The sequence below is a fragment of the Panthera uncia genome, assembly GCF_023721935.1.
Source record: "Panthera uncia isolate 11264 chromosome A1 unlocalized genomic scaffold, Puncia_PCG_1.0 HiC_scaffold_17, whole genome shotgun sequence".
NCBI lineage: Eukaryota > Metazoa > Chordata > Mammalia > Carnivora > Felidae > Panthera > Panthera uncia.
This window is the reverse complement of record NW_026057577.1, coordinates 14,164,285-14,181,796: the sequence shown is the minus strand read 5'-3', so window position 1 is coordinate 14,181,796 and position 17,512 is coordinate 14,164,285. Positions and strand designations below refer to the sequence as shown.

Sequence of the window (17,512 nt, the reverse complement as noted above, 5' to 3'; positions counted from 1 at the left end):
ACATTCTATGCCTCTGACTTCTCTTGACAGTATTCTTTATTAATTCAGCCATTCAACAAAAAATTTATCAAGTATCAACACATCAAAAAGTATACTTGCTATAAGAATTTTTGAGACATATACACAGTCACTGAACTCAAAGAGCTTACATTTTAGGGGGAAAACGGCAAAAAATAGAAAAGGAAGTACAAACTGTATGTAGTTGTGATATATGTATACACACACACACACACACACACACACACAAAGGATGGCTGGGATGGAGAAGAGCAACAAGAACAGAGATGAGCTCATCATGAAAGCCCTCTTTGAAAAGTGGCGTGAGACTGCAGGGACAAGAAGTAAGCCACAGATCAGGAGGGAAGAAAAGCTCATTTTGAGCAGCAGAAAGAGTAGGTAGAGAGGTTTTCCTACGGGAAAGAGTTTGGTGTGGAAGGAAAGTAGTTTGACTGAAGGCCACTAATGCAGGAGGGTAAGTGTTGCGATGAACACTCAAGACAATGGTAGGTGACAGGTGGGGCAGGGTGTCTGTAGATCACAGTCAAGAGGGTAATGGAATGTCACTAGTCAGTTTTAAGGAGAGGACAGGTATTGAGATTTACATTCTAAGACTATTACAATGCCCCTCTCTTATGAGACAAAACTCAAAAGGCAAGAGTAGAAACGGAGACAGTAACTAAGGCAAGAGTTGACAGTCTGGATGAAACCGCTACAGAAACGTAAAGGCAGATGGGAATTAAGATGGACACACTAGTGCTTCGGCAAGGCTTGCCTTTAAACTGAACAAATTTTTCTCTTCCTCATTCTTGAAGCCTCCCTCTTCCCTTCACGTGTTGTTCTGTAGAATCCTTTGTTCCATGAACTTGGTATCAATGTGGACATCTCCCTGACCTCGGTGCATAGCCAGTAACGAGACTCGGATGGCCGGGCCTGAGGTAGTCAAGAAACATGACCAACCCGCCTGGCATATGTGCCAGATTGTTCTCTAAACTGCCCAGATCCTGTATTTTCCTAAAACCACCCTTAACCTTTTATTACAGGTGGATCTGCAGCTTTGAAGGCATTAGCCTGCTTCAGCCTCCTTTGCCTGGCAAAGCATTAAAACCAGTGTTCCTCTTTATCCCCAAACTCTGTCTTCACGGTATGTTTTGGCTCTAGAGCACAGAGGTCAGGTTTCGACAACGTGGTAACAGGTGATGAAGATGGAGAGAAATAACATACTGATGGTGTATTTGGGGGAAAGCACTGCCAGATGTGCCAATAAATACGGAGAGCAAGGAACAGAGAGAAAAAAGACGATTTCTGGGTTTCTGGCTTGAGCAACTATTAGGATAAAGATGCCATCTACTAAATTGAGGGAGCTCTGGTTGTGAGAGGGAAGTGGTGGACAAAGTGAGTATCAAAAACCCAAATCTTGAGTAAGATTAAGATTATAGATCAGGTAGAAAAGGAAGGACAAAGAAAGGAGACCACAAAAGAATAGTAAATAGTAAATAGTAAATAGTAAATAGTAAATAGTAAGGCTAGGGAAAAAAACAGAAGAGATTGGCATTAAGAGAAGAAGACAAAAAAGTGTTTCAAAGGAGGAAATGGTCGTATGTGTTGAATTTTGCTAAGAATTTAATTAGGACGATGATAAAGAAGTTTCAGTTACATGTGACAACAAGGATGCCCCCTGAATCTCAATAACAGCAGCTTCAGAGGGGTAGCTGTGTCAGAAGTCGCACAGTGGGGAACTATGAAAGGGACCTAAGGTAATAGGAAAAAAAATGTGCGTACAGTTTTGAAAAGTTGAATGGTAAGAGGAAGCAGAGAAATGGGGTAATAGCTGAGAAAAGTCTGGGGATCAAAGCAGGACTTGGAATGGGAGACAGAAGAGCACATTTCTGTCCTGATGGGAAGCAGCCTGTAGAGACAAGAGAACTGAAAACATAGTGAAGAGTAGACAGGAAAGCACGACGGGGATTCAGAACAGAAATGGAGCCTGTGACAAGAAGGACTCTTCTTCCATAATAACAGAAGGAAGGAATAAGATGTAGTTATAGCTTCATGATAGGACAGTGACAGTTTTGTGCGATTCTACCTTTCTAATGACTTGTAAGATGAGGGCATTAGTTAAGGGTGAGGACAGAGGAGGAGATGTGGGAAGTCTGAAGTTACTTTGGTCTAGGGCAGCCTGGTGAAGAAATAGCACGGACGGCAGAACTTCTGAAAGAGCTGAGTGAGGAGCTTCGTAAGTCCTCTCACCAGAAAGCAACAGGAAAACTGAACAATGTTGTAAAAAGGTCCTTTAAAAGAAACTGGAAATTGATCAATATATACAACACACAGAGAAGCACCTGGCATTTTGGCCAGGGTCTCTGCGACTCCATCCCTGCCACTCTGTGTGAGAGGGGTCCACTGGAGCCAGCAGGGCATCCGTGAGGATTGAGAACTCTGCTGCATGGCCAGAAGGGCTGACACTTTAATAAAAATCCCACCCCAATGGCACAGTCAAAAATGACAGAGATCTCATTACCAAATAGCTAGGAAAGGCTAACATCTCAATTAGCCTGAGGCTATGATATAAAGTGGGACAAGGGCAGAGCAGCCAGAAATTTAACAAGGTCCAGGAACACAGAGAGCTAAAGAAGGCCGTGCTGATCAAGAATCCTTTATCAACTCAAACTGTGCTTCAGAAATGAAGATGACATATATATATTCCCATAGCAACAATAAACATTTGTTGAATGAATGAATGAATGAATGACTCTGTAAAAGGCAATGAGGAAGAAGGAGATACGGATACCTGTCTTTAGCCCACGCATTGTACAATAAATGAAAAATAAAAGCTAACGCTTAACGTGCCTGAGGGACTGGTGTCACCAGAAAATAGTTCAGTGTCAATTAATACAACAAAATATTAAGAACATCTGGAAGTTGAGAATGTTAGGGATCGGGCTGATCATAGGAAAAGGAGAAGATACATTCAGGCCTTTTCTGCATGTGCATGGTAGCACAGGAATATGAAAACAACCATGCAAGCTGAAGTCAATGTGAGGCAATCTTTAAATTTTTTTCTTTTTTTTGACGTTTCTTCATTTTTTTTTAATGTTTATTTTTGAGAGAGAGAGAGAGAGAGAGAGAGAGAGCGCGAGCACTAGCGGGGGAGGGGCAGAGAATGAGGGAGACACAAAATCCAAAGCAGACTCCAGGCTCTGAGCTATCAGCACAGAGCCTGATGAGGGGCTCCAACCCACAACGTTGAGAGCATGACCTGAGCCAAAGTCAGATGCCTAACTGACTGAGCCACCCGGTGCTCCAAGGCGATCTTATTAAACAAAGGAAAAATTACAAATATTCTATGACTATGAAAAATATTTTTCAAAACATTAAAAACACTTATGGTAGGCAATAAATGTATAAGGAAATGAAAAAATAGTAAAAATATTTATTTAGAACACTGTAATTAAAATATTAGAAATATTGAGAATTAAGTGTTTTATGTCTTTATAAAAAATTTATCAAGAGTACTCTGAATAGTCCCTGCCTTCTAACTCTGTAATTTAGGATACAAAGCAAACATCTTTTCTAATCATTGGCAAATCGTCATCATATTTGTTTCCAAGTTTGTATCAGCTTCCAACATTTTCTTCTTCGCACCTTCAACGTTGTGAAATATTACCAGGAGTTACTCTAACATGAAGATTGTTTTTTTTTGTTTGTTTTGTTTTTGGCAATTTCACTATCTCTAGAATATGGTCATCTTTTTGTCACACTTTCCTCATTCGTGTTGACAAGTCAGCCTTCCCTAAGTCTTCTGGTTGCACTAGAGTCTCTCGAATGACAGTAATGTCAGAGATCCCACAATTAGCTATTTTTTTCACAACTTCATTTATATTTGATTTGAATTTCACTTATAGTGCTACCACCTTTCACTGTTGTGTTGCACTTTCATCTTTGTGAGCCAGTTCCGTCTTGTGATTATGCAACTTTAGAAAATGTCACTTGAGTTCATCATGGGAGCCAAGACAGCAACACACTTTTCTGTCTGCATATGAACTAACAGGTACTAATCACCAATAGACTTTGAAAGAACTGTTGTGATTGGTCACTGAACATGAGGTACATCTGTTATTTCCATAGTGAACTGTGGACTGAGGAGCCAGCAGGGAGGTTTGTACTTTATGCAGTTATTCACAGTTAATATATTGTGGAAACTTTAAGCCATGTTGTTGAGGGACTCATGTTACTTACTGAAGGACCCACCAACTATAATGTGTATACGAGAACAGTGCAGGACTGTCTGTAGGACAGAAAAGGAACGACAGCAGGAATGGCCCTGTGGCTTCTAGCAATCTTGATTTCTTAATTACAATCAAGTACATTAGCATTAAGGTGCTGACCAATTTATCTTTCCATCTAGAACTATTTTATCTAAAATAAAGAAATCATAACTTATCAAAGAACTGCCTTAACTGATTGGAAATGGCCAAATGTTTTTGAGGGTTTTTTTGTTTTTTTGTGTTTTTTTTTTTGGTTATGCAGCCTGATAAAATGAAAATTTTCTAAATCAGAGTGGGAAAATACTTGGAAGCAGCAGCAATTACAATTATTTTAAACATTTTCATTTCCATTTCACTGCATAAGTATTGTTCTGGGTGGCACTTTTATTACCTTGGCTATGAAATAGTCCCAGATACTGAGCTCCGGTGGGATGAACTTCTCTTTGACTGTCAGTAAGTCCTGGCTGACTGGTGATGAGGAAGAGGTTGGTGGGGCAGATTCTCTGCAAGACATTTTTGATGGCCTAAAACGTTTGTTCTGTTTCTCTCCTTCTTCCACAAGTGAAGAAACTAATAAAAAGAAAAATAAAGTATTATTCAAGTAAGCACTATTTCCAGTGTACTAACTTCACCTATCTTTGTATAAGATTTAAGGTTACAAATAAGCACACACACAAAAGTGAATTATTATAATAGTAAGGTAATAAAATAGAAGTGAGACAAAAATCACCATCAACAGCAATCTTTGCTTTTATCTCAACTTATTTCTCATTCTCTGAATGTTAACTTTTCTATTGCATATGTGGGTAATAGGATATAATATCCACTTATAAATGAGTCCACAATGGAGCTAAGATCATGAAAGAAAATTATCTATATCCCTCTACTTTGTGTTTAAGAATACCATGGAAGACCAAGAATATCATGGGATGTCAATATTAATTAAAAGCAAAAATTCACTTAGGAGGTTCTTTAGTAATCCCTTGGCCTTTTATCTCCATACAAAACTATATGTTTTCACTGAAAATATTAAAAAAATTCAAATATGTAAGAACTTAATTAAGCTGACTCAGACTTCTGGAAATGGGTTGCATATGGAATTTTCTGGTCAGTGGAATAACAAATACGAGGGAGAAAATGCAATCTTTGTTGTTTTAACTTTTAAACATTTAACAGTATTCTTTTAGTATTTTGCTTTAGAGTATTAAGGGCCTTAGTAAAGAAAAACAAGTTACACAAATCTTCGACAAATACTAAGTCAGTCACGAGATGCAAATCACCAGTAGAGAACCAAGGATCTCCCAGAGAGAAGCACAGGTCTAATCAACAGGCAAACAACTCCACAATCAGGCACACCCCAGTATTTTCCTTCAGTGGTTTCAGTGAGAATTTACTTACCTCCCAAAGGAATGCAAATATTTGTTCTGTAATACAATTTTGTTTTATTGTTGGAAGCTACTCAGCTTGCATAAACAGCATGCTCATGCATCACATCAAGCTACAGCCAAGCTGAGTTTAACAGACTAATTTCATTATTTCAGATAAAAGGAAACTAAAATGAATAAAATTCCAAAAGATTGCTAAAAAGTGCTATGATAATTACATAACCTTTCAAATGATTTTAAAAGGAACCATCAGATTAAAATGTGTCATTTTTTTGTTTTTATAAGCAATTGATATTCAATGATCATTCTTCTAATATATCTGTTGCATACATTTATATATATTCTAAAGCTTCAACAGTGGTTCTACCAAATTCTGATCAAGTAAAAAATTTAGAATATAAAGGTATTCTTTACCTTTCAAAAAATTAATGCTGTGGTTTAAAATAAATTTATCATTTGACTTTAACATTAGTATTTGGCTTTTAATTTTGTTTTTAGATCAGAAGGCATATAAACATAGAAGCATAAAGGATCTCTAGAAAAATAAAACTTACAAACAATGCTAAATGAACACATTTTTGCCAAGATGGCCACGGGATTAAAAAAAATCAGTTTTTAAAGCAAAACCTAAGAAAATTTTTAGAAAGAAAAAACTTTGGAAGTACTGCCTGGATACTGACATGAAAATAAGAAAGTCACCACACACTGGGGGTAAATGTTTAAAGTTACAGACTCAATGCCAGAAGTATAAAACTACTTCTTAAAATATTTTTGATGAACAAGGACAGAAAAAAAATGGCAAACAAATTCACAGTACTGAATGTTATGTTATTTCAAATGCTATAAATGTAAAAGGACCTGAGCAGTGCCTCCCAGCAAACAAGAAATAACCCGTAGCTGGTTCTTAGTGTAGATGCTCCTTCCTTTCCCTTCAATTACAGCAAGACCTAAGGCAACTTTATGCTTAATCACACGAGGTTAGAGCAGTCGTGAAGTACCAAGAGAGACTACCTATAGTGGCTGAGTGCTCGGCTGCTTACTTTTGAAAATGCTAATAAATATCAAGGACGTCTGCCACTCCTTGGATAAAAACTGACTCTACTATTCTATTACTGAGAGAGTAAATGGATACTTTACCAGTAACAGAAGAAAAAAACAACAAAAAACAGTATTAGAATTGAAAACGAAGTTGGATATGGAGTTTATGAATTATAAGAAATACAAAGAGGCTAGAAAGTGGGTAAGGAAAAACTACCGTTCATGCACTAACATAAATTTTTAAAATAAATTTCTTAGCTGTTTTGGATTCACAGTACGTTTTAAAAGTATAGCAATGGTAATTCAAAGGAGCACATGAACCCCAATGTTCAGAACAGCACTATTCACAATAGCCAAAGTATGGAGAGAGCCCAAATGTTCATCAACTGATGAATGGATAACGATAATATGGTGTGTACATGTGTGTGTGCGCACGCACACGCGCGCACACACACACACACACACACACACACACACACACACACACACCGGAATATTACTCTGCCATCAAAAAGAATGAAATCTTGCTATTTGCAGTATCACGGATGGAGCTAGAGTGTATTATGCTAAGCAAATGCTTAGTTCAGTCAGAAAAAGATAAATACCATATGATTTCACTCATAAGAGGAATTTAGGAAACAAAAAGATGAACACAGAGGAAAGGAAGGAAAAATAATATAAGATAAAAACAGGGAGGCAAACCCTAAGAGCCTAATAACTAGAGTGAACAGCTGAGTGTTGCTGGAGGGGAGGTGGGTGGTGGGATGGGATAAATGGGTGATGGGCAATGAAAAGGGCACTTGTTGTGATGGGTACTGGGTATTATATTCAAGCGATGAATCACTAAATTCTACCCCTGAAGCTAATATTACACTATATGTTAACTAATTTGAATTTAAATAAAATCTTGAAAGAAAAAAAGTACTTTTAAAGTCAAGATAGTGGACTAAGCATGCAAATACACTTTCCTTCCCTCTTAAGAACCCCTATCCTCACTCCGCAGGGGTTTTCTTGGAAATATGGAAATGACTCCCAAAAGAATTCACAACAGAACTGGAGAAATGGCTAAAGAAGTTACAGTTGAAGAATGGACCTAGGAGGTACAGAGAAGTAAGAAAGACAACGTTGCTTTTTTCCACAAATTCTTCTGGACTACTAGATTTGCTACCATGCACATATATTGCTTTGATTAAAATCAAAACAGAAGGTGGCTAATAAGATTAACTTTTTTTGTTTGTTTATCAGACACAAAATTAATATTCTAAACCTAGACTTAAATGTTATTTCTTTTAAAACCTGACCTCAAAGTAACCAGGAGGAACGATCTCATTCCTTGCTCCTCAATCTAAGGCAACCTTATCCATGAGACTATTCATGAGTGTGCCAGAGACTGCAACGAAGCTTCAGGAGGCTTGAAGGTCCTGGACCTTCAAATTTAGCTCCAAAGTTTAAGGGGTGGGAGGATGAAGGTAAGTAACTTAAATAATGACTTAAAACATTTCATTGGAAAGAAACAAAGATAGGTAGAAGATAAAAGTCATGTACGTTCAAGATAAAATAGATTCCAAATCTATTTGTTACTTTTGGCAAGATAATTCAGTGGAAGAGATCTCCTAAGAGATATGTATTCACTCTCCTTTAGCATCCACTTTAGGCAAAAAGTTTGAGAAGTACAAACATATGCCAACACAAATCAAATATTCTGAAAATTATATGTAAAACTTGATTTTACAGGTAAACTTCAAAGATTCTTAAAAGAAAAAGACCAAAACAGGAGATTAAAAGAATAGTAAATTTAAGGTACTTCTTAATCCTCAAAGAAAAAAAAATTAATGCTAAAAAAATGTCTGACAGGTGGTATTTTCCATATTTTAGAAAGACTGACTCTCAAGGTCTTCCTCAGATCATTACCTTGCACCTGCTTCATAAGCATCTATAAAAAGAAAACAATGAATAGGGCACCTGAGTGGCTCAGTTGGTTACGCATCCTACTTTGGCTCAGGTCATGATCTCATGGTTTGTGAGTTCAAGCTCTGTGTCGGGGTCTGTGCTGACAGCTCAGAGCCTGGAGCCTGCTTCGGATTCTGTGTCTACCTCTCTTTCTGCCCCTCCCTTGCTCACACTCTGTCTCTGTCTCTCTCTTAAAAATAAATAAACATTAAAAAAAAAAAAAAAAAAAGAAACAACTACCTTAGTAGAAAGTAGTGATCTATCTCCAAATCACAGGGCGAGTAGTCGCCAAGGTGGTTGGTGTCCAAAGTGATTCAATGGAATATGGAAATAAAATCTAAGTAGTAAGTAAATCCACTACTTACATTGAGTTTTTTAAATGAGTAGAGGTGGGAAAAAAAGGAAGAGAAGAGAAACAGGGTAAGAAGAGAAGCAAAAGAAGAAAGGAGTAGAGGGAGAGTGGAGAAGAGTGAGAAGGAGGCTGAGGGAAAGCAGAAGCATTAGGGCAAAGAAAAAAAAAGGAGGGGTGAAAAGGGGAGCAGACACGGGAGGTAAGTGGTAAGGGGAAGAAGAAAACAAAATTTGTTTAATATCTGGATCAAAAAGAGTACATGTATTTTATTTTAATTTTTTTTTTTACATTTATTTATTTTTGAGAAACAGAGTGAGACAAAGCGTGAATGGGGGAGGGGCAGAGAGAGTAGGAGACACAATCTGAAGCAGGCTCCGGGCTCTGAGCAAGCGGTCAGCACAGAGCCTGATGCGGGGCTCAAACCCATGAACTGTGAGATCATGACCTGAGCCGAAGTCGGACACTCAACCGACGAGCCACCCAGGCGCCCCAAAAGAGTACATGTATTTTAAATAAGTAAGTACACACATTGTTGTTAAGCATAACCAAGCAGGACTTAGTTAAGCATGTTTTGTCACTAGGGTTATATAATAAAAAATCTAGAGGTAACTGTCCCATGATACTACTTTTAAACAGTCAATTAAAAGGATTTGGCATATTCACCTATATTTTAAATAGCTGTTTTCTATTTTAAAATGCTTAAGTCTTACCTTTTCTGGTCAAGAAATGCTGCTATTTTGTATATTTTGCTAAAGGAAGGATAGCAATGACATGTATAATCAATCACTAAATACTGAATACAAAACTTTTATTTTGATACAAGTTTGAGGGGAAAAAAGTAAAACATCTGGATTTTCTGATCTGTATTTAACATAAATAATCAAAAGGCAAAAACACACTTTAAAATGTCTAAAACATCATTAGCAGTCTCATAGTTAAAAAAAAAAAAAAAACAGGCTTACAAATAAAATACTCATTTTTTATTTCATGCCTCAAGCTGGAGACATAAAAAAAATTACTAAAATTTTATCAAGATAAAAATTCACAGTTCTCACAACTGCAAATATTACTACAAAATACAATAAAAATTCTTCAAATAAAAGAGTTTTGCTTTATAATATGCAATAAAAAGCAAAAGTATGGATTTCTAACTGTTAGCATAAAAAAATCATTTTTTGAAATTTGCTATTGCTTACCTGATTGTCTATTTTAAAAATTAACCATAACAAAAAAATTCCAAACTCCATGAACATACATCTACACTAGTTTTAATTACAAAAAAATGAATCTTTAACATATGATGTGGAATTTCCAAAATTAAATTTGATTAAAAAATAAATTACTGATTTATTACATAACATTTTTGTTAAGAATTCTGACCTGCCAAGCTAAACTCTAATAGAAATCATCTACCATGTTCTCACATTACAAAACTTAGTCATAGTTTTAAACTTTGTCGCTAAAAGAATTAGTACATTAAGTATATAAAAGACTTGTACAGAGAAATATAATTTAGTTCATGACACCATTAGTGCAAAGAAAATTAAAGTTAGAATTTAGACCAAAAGAAGGAAAACAAATGGTGACTTTTAAATACCTCTTCTAGTACTAAGCTACATCAATGATTGGTTTATAAGAGTTTCTAGGTTCTCAAAGACAGATGAGCATTACATAATCTGGGTAAGGCTATATCCAGCCCTACTACTAAGTAAACTACATATTTTAAGTATTCTGTGTTATTTGGCTACCAAGTCCCAATGCAAGGGATTAAATATACAGATGCAGATAATTTTTGGTCACCTTACTTACTTACTTACTTCAGTGACTGGTGAAATACAGTTTATGATGGTACCTCTAAGATAATTTAAGTAATGGTATTTGTATACGAAAAACTAAACCTGGTTAAACAATGAACTTATTAGACTTTGAGTAAGGTTCTTTACACATCTGTGCTCAGAAGAACTGGTCGGAATTGAGACATAGTGACTGGTAAGAATATTTTTAATTTTTTACAGGTATTTGGACATTCCATAGCTAGAATTTATTCCTTTTTAACATTTCACATTAATAAGATCAAAGTTTTAAGTAATTTTCTCTTAGAACACATTAAATAAGTTCTGAATTAGTGAACCATTTTTGCTTAATGCTTATCTCAGTAGAGCTCTATCTTATACACCCCTCTTAGACTTTGAAGGTTTTTCTTTAACTGAATTCAGATATCTGAAGTATATATATTCCCAGGCAAGTTTCATGAGAAGTTAAGTCTTTTTCTTTTTTTTGTCCATATAAAAAATAAAGCATGAGAAATTACTCTTTAAAAATTAGAAAACAGGTTATAAAAATTAAAATATTTTTTAAAATTTGAAAACTAAGATTAACACACACAGGCTAATAAATTACAAAAAGAAAACTTAACAGAAAGGTAGAAAGCATTATGAAGATTCTTTTCAGGTCAAGATGCAATATACAGAGTTTTACTATTAGAAAGTTTAGAAATAGGAATACAGTTGTTTAAAATATTTACTTTTCCTGGTATTATGAACACTTAGAAATCCAAATCCCCTAATGGCCAGAATCATAGTATGCAAAACATAAAGCAGCCACTTTGAAATGTTTTCCAGTCATTTCAAGCCATAGTCTGATTTACCATGATTAGCACTGACGTTTATTTCTACACATTTAAAATTATGTTAAGAGTGTAAGGAATAGATAACATCAAAACAAACAATTTAAGAGCAGATTGTGGTTTCTAAAAGGCTAATCATTGTTTTAAATCAAAAATATGGCTTGATTAAATAAAGGAAATTTCTTAATTTTCTACTGTTAAGTGCAAAACAAAATAAAATGGGCCCAAGGTACCCCAACCCCTTCAAAAAAACACAAAGCAAGCTGAACTGTAAAAGCCTATTTCTAAAGCTAGTATCTTGCCTGCAAGACTGGGAGGGCTATGAGAACTGATGGCTGAAAGAGCTTTGGTAAAGCCCACACATTCCATGGAGAATACCACTACCTGGTGGGGGCTAGGCATAGCAAAGTGCCTTCCTGCCAAAGAAAGAAGAGAGAATCTGTATTTGGGATAGAACAAAGACCACAGTTACAGTATATTTCAAAACAAATGATAATTTCAATAGTAAAAGATTTAAGAAAATTACATTAGACAGTTCTAATCAATGGTGCATGAGTATCGTAAAGTTTGGAAACTGCACCAGAAACTTCATACTGCGTTTTCACCATAAAACTATTTGTTCATGCTTTAAGAAAATGGTCTGTAATAAGAATTTTGTGTGAATAAGTTAAAACGTCATTACACTTGACAAAGTTATCATTCAGATGAATAAATAAAGTTCCAGTCTTAAAAATAAATAAATAAATGAAACCAATGAAAAACTAACCAGGTAAAGGTTTTGAGTGTGTCTGTTCTTTGCTGGGAACATGCGCACCTCCACCAAACACAGCAGACCACATTTTTTCATTTAGAGGATGGGCCACAATCCGAAATAGTTCATTACTAGAATGTGTCGCCAGGCCATGGATGAAGAGACTAAGATACACTGCTGTGAGAATCTCACAGAGTAAAACTGTAAGCCCTGACTGGGCTTCCTCGCCAGAAGAATTCAAAAGTCGAATTAGAGAAGTTATGCCTAGGACAAACAACAAACATAGCTACTAATGACAATAAATTAAAAAAAAAAATCAAATATAAAAAACTTTATTACATCAGAATTAAAAGTTTTTCTTCTGTAGATTCACAGACTAGTAGAGGTTATTACAGTTAATGCACAAACACTGAAATATCTGTTCAAGTTAGAGAAATGATGAAGATCTATAAATCTGAAAGACAAAATTTAATTGCCATGACAAATGATCTCCTATTATAACAAAAGTATAAAAAGTGATAACAAAACATTTGAGTTATCTTAGTAAAATGGCTAAGGAAACACCAATGTTAAGTAACTACATAACTTATAACAAATCGGAAATACTCAAGTGGTATCAATTCTAACAATGTTAACTGTTATGTCAACAGTTACTAACATACAGCAAAACTATGCCAAATGTACTTTTTCCTCATCTAATTCAATAAGGCTGAGAAAAAACTCATATATGTATATTTATATATATATTTTGTTTACATATAAAAATATACATATACAAATTATTTGTACCTGGCCATTGTGCTGGTGCTGTATTAGGAGTTACTGCTTCGTCTAAGCTTCCTGTTTTCAAAGAATGTCGATGGGGAAGCAATACTGTCTGATACATCATTCCAGTAAACTGATTTGTTTGAAATGAACTACAGGAAGAAAACATTTAAATAAGAATAATTTACAATAACAATATAATAAAACAGTAAACATAACATACAATGATCTAAAATGAATTTCATATGTATTATTTCCATATTTTAGATCTAACTTCTAGGGTATCTTAAATATAAATTTATTAGTTATACTGTTATTACTGATCTAAGTACTGTTATCTATAGTCTAGTGTTATGTTAAAACCAAGTATCCTTTGAGGGTAAACGTGCAAATTTTCTAAATTAAAACACATGTGATGTTTTAAGTATTTAGTGAAAGACACAGAATACGTACAAATGAGAAAACTAAATTCCTATTGACCACAAACTACAAGCTATTCAATCAAATTTCAAAACAAGATTATCTAGTTGAAAAGAAAGTCAGTGTAGGTTCAGTGTGATATTTAATGGCTAGTCAGCCCTACATCAGGATAGGTTACATCAGGTATATGCACCAGGTACCAGGGATATAATTAAAAATGTGGTTTCTGTCTCCATGAAATTTACACTCTGGTGGAGGTATCAGACACAAATCATTTTATTATATTGCTTTTAAAGACAAAATCTACGCATACAGGGCTATAAAAGCAAAACAGAGTAACATGGTACACAATTTGGGAAGTCAGGATAAGTTTCTCCAAGTAAATGGCACTTTAAGCTTAAAACTAAGTAAACAGAGGGGCGCCTGGGTGGCTCAGTTGGTTAAGCGTCCGACTTTGGCTCAGGTCATAATCTCAAAGTTTTTGAGTTTGAGCCCCACATTAGGCTCTGTGCTGACAGCTCAGAGCCTGGAGCCTGCTTCAGATTCTGTGTCTCCCTCTCTCTCTGCCCCTCCCCGACTCATGCTCTGTCTCTCCCTCTCTCAAAAATCAACATTTAAAAAAAATTAAACATATACTGATGAAAATAAAGCCACACTCAATGACAAGAAAATGAACTCTTGGAGGACGAAGGCCAAAGATATCAAGTTGAAGCTATCTTGGGAATACATAAGCAGAGTAGTAAGTTTACACTCTCATGAGAGAATTCAAGCACATAAAACAATAAAAAATCAACACAAAGGAAGAGTAACATCATGTAAGAAACAACAAACTCTGTGAATGACCTGCACCTAAGGAAGCAGATATACCAGAACATTACAGAATGTGCTTTATACTCAGAGAGGTTAAAACAATTAAGAAATAAAGACTATAAGTTATAAAAATAAAAGTGGTTATTAAAATTAACAAGGAGATCTTAAAAATGAAAAACAGAATTTCTAAAACACAAACTCAGATAGGCTAAATAAAAGGACATTGCTGAAGAATGAGTTAGTGTCTGGAAAACGAAGCTAGGATTTCTCCTGAAATGAAGGAAAAATGAATAAAATGAAAGCTAAAACAAAAATAAAAGAAACCTCTATGTTCCAATACCTGTCTAATAAGGAACAAAGAAAAGACAAAATATTTAAAGAAATGAAACAAAGCAAAGGATCATAGGAGAAAAAGAAGATGCAAACCAAGAAACAAACTTGTAACCACAGGGAAGGAAGTGATGCTTACTAGAGCGGGGGAGGGGATGGTCATAGGTAATAGGTAATGGGGATTAAGGAGTGCACTTGGCAGGATGAACACCAGATGATGTACAGAAGTGCTGAATCACTATATTGTACACCTGAAACTAATATTACACTGTTTGTTAACTAACTGGAATTTAAATAAAAAAAAAAAAAAAAAGAAAGAATTTCAAAGCACTAAGGAAAGATACCTAAGTGTCAAACAGTATGTTTTAAAAGTCTAGCTAAATTAGAGTGAAACTTAGGCTATAAAGAGAAAAATCATAAACACATTATTTTCATTTTATTTTTATTTTTCATTTTTAATTTCTTTTTAAATTTACATACAAGTTAGTTAGCATATAGTACAACAATGATTTCAGGAGTAGATTCCTTAATGCCCCTTACCCACTTAGCCCATCCCCCCTTCCACAACCCCTCCAATAACCCTCTGTTTGTTCTCCATATTTAAGCATCTTATGTTTTGTCCCCTCCCTGTTTTTATATTATTTTTGCTTCCTTTCCCTTATGTTCATGTGTTTTGTATCTTAAAGTCCTCATATGAGTGAAGTCTTATAATACTTGTCTTTCTCTAATATCGCTTGACATAATACCCTCTAGTGCCATTTACATAGTTGCAAATGGCAAGATTTCATTCTTTTTGATCGCTGAGTAATACTCTATTGTATATATATATATATATATATATATATATATATATATATATATATATACCACATCTTCTTTATCCATTCATCCATCGATGGATATGTGGGCTCTTTCCCTACTTTGGCTATTGTGGATAGTGCTGCTATAAACATTGGGGTGCATGTGTCCTTTCGAAACAGCATACCTGTTGCCTTGGATACATACCTAGTAGTGCAATTGCTGGGTCATAGGGTAGTTCTAGTTTTAATTTTCTGAGAAACTTCCATACTGTTTTCCAGACTGGCTGCACCAGTTTAAATTCCCACCAGCAGTGCAGAAGAGATCCTCTCTCTCGGCATCCTTGTCAACATCTGTTGTTGCCTGAGTTGTTAATGTTAGCCATTCTGACAGGTGTCAGGTGGTATCTCATTGTGGTTTTGATCTGTATTTCCCTGGTGATGAGTGATGTGGAGCATTTTTTCATGTGTCAGTTGGCCACCTGGAAGTCTTCTTTGGACAAGTGTCTATTCATGTCTTTTGCCCATTTCCTCACTGGGTTATTTGTTTTTTGGGTTTTGAGTTTGACAAGTTCTTTACAGATTTTGGATACTAACCCTTTATCTGATATGTTGTTTGCAAATATCCTCTCCTATTCCATCATTGCCTTTTAGTTTTTCTGATTGTTTCCTTCACTGTACAGAAGTTTTTTATTTGGATGAGGTCCCAAGAGTTCATGTTTGCTTTTGTTTCCCTTGCCACCGGAGACGTGTTGAGTAAGAAGTTGCTGCGGCCAAGGTCAAAGAGGCTTTTGCCTGCTTTCTCCTCGAGGATTTTGATGGCTTCCTGTCTAACATTTAGGTCTTTCACCCATTTTGAGTTTGTTTTTGTGTATGGTGTAAGAAAGTGGTCCAGGTTCATTCTTCTGCATGTCGTTGTCCAGTTTTCCCAGCACCACTTGCTAAAGAGACTGTCTTTATTCCATTGGATATTCTTTCCTGCTTTGTCAAAGATTAGATGGCCATACATTTGTGGGTCCACTTCTGGGTTCTCTATTGTGTTCCACTGATCTGAGTGTCTGTTTTTGTGCCAACATCACTCTTTTTTGAAGTTTATTTGAGAGAGAGTGTGTGAGTGGGGGAGGGGCAGAGAGACAGAGAGAGAGAATCCCAAGCAGGCTCCATGGTGTCAGCACAGAGCCTGACACGGGGCTCGATCCCATGAATCATGAGACCTGAGCCGAAATCAAGAGTTGGTTGCTTAACCAACTAAGCCACCCAGGTGCCCCAACATCATTCTTCTGTGAAATTTTTCTCAATTCCAAGTCACTTACTCCCTCCTTTGGGCTCCCTGAACCTTTTACTATCTTACATCATATATACTATAATTGTATGATATACATTACACATAACAGTATGTAGTTATATATAATTGCATATAATGACAATGTAACTATACCATTATACTCATGCCTCAAGTACAATGTCATGCTATATATATCACTTATCAGCTCACATGTATGTCTTTAACTAGAATGATCTTAAGAAAGGAGAACTTATCTCAGTGCACACCATGACTCCTAAGTTAGTTAAATGAGTTATACTGACAAGGGTCTACTTGGTATTCATTTACCAGAAAGGCATACACCAAAATTTCAAAGCTGGGGAAAAAAGTACTCTTCAGTTCAAATGCTTTCTGTGCTATTTAAAACACTGTCATAAACAGTTTTTCTAAATCTAGAGCATATAAATTCTGAAATGTCACCAGTTACTATAAGCATTCCTCAATTTCACAAAGATATTTACCTGCAGTTATGACTACCACAAAGGCACTGATAAATACAAGCAGAAAGTGAGGCTGCTAAAGTATGCATTACATATACCTGGAAAAAAACCACAAAATTACTTTAAGTATAACTTTAAAAAAATCAAACTTGTTTCAAGACCAACTATAATAAGCATTATAAAAAAGTGGAAAAAACTATTCTGTCCTTATGAACTATTTCCTTTTTTTCCTTAACATTCATTTATGCCTATACAGGTC

At 35.5% G+C, this 17,512-nt stretch overlaps 1 protein-coding gene across 3 annotated transcripts in view; it reads right to left on the bottom strand.

Annotated features, from left to right (window-relative positions):
- The window catches only part of DMXL1 (Dmx like 1), a 132,766-nt gene that overhangs the window by 42,367 nt on the left and 72,887 nt on the right, over positions 1–17,512 (bottom strand). For 2 of the 3 annotated variants that reach the window (XM_049648427.1, XM_049648428.1), the window contains exons 26-29: positions 17,275–17,351; positions 13,157–13,284; positions 12,383–12,631; positions 4,657–4,835 (exon numbers count right to left, since the gene is read on the bottom strand). In XM_049648427.1, the coding sequence (XP_049504384.1) occupies positions 4,657–4,835; positions 12,383–12,631; positions 13,157–13,284; positions 17,275–17,351 (633 nt within the window). Of the gene's footprint in view, positions 1–4,656; positions 4,836–11,918; positions 12,033–12,382; positions 12,632–13,156; positions 13,285–17,274; positions 17,352–17,512 lie in introns of all 3 variants that reach the window. The other variant, XM_049648429.1, reaches the window with a different exon arrangement.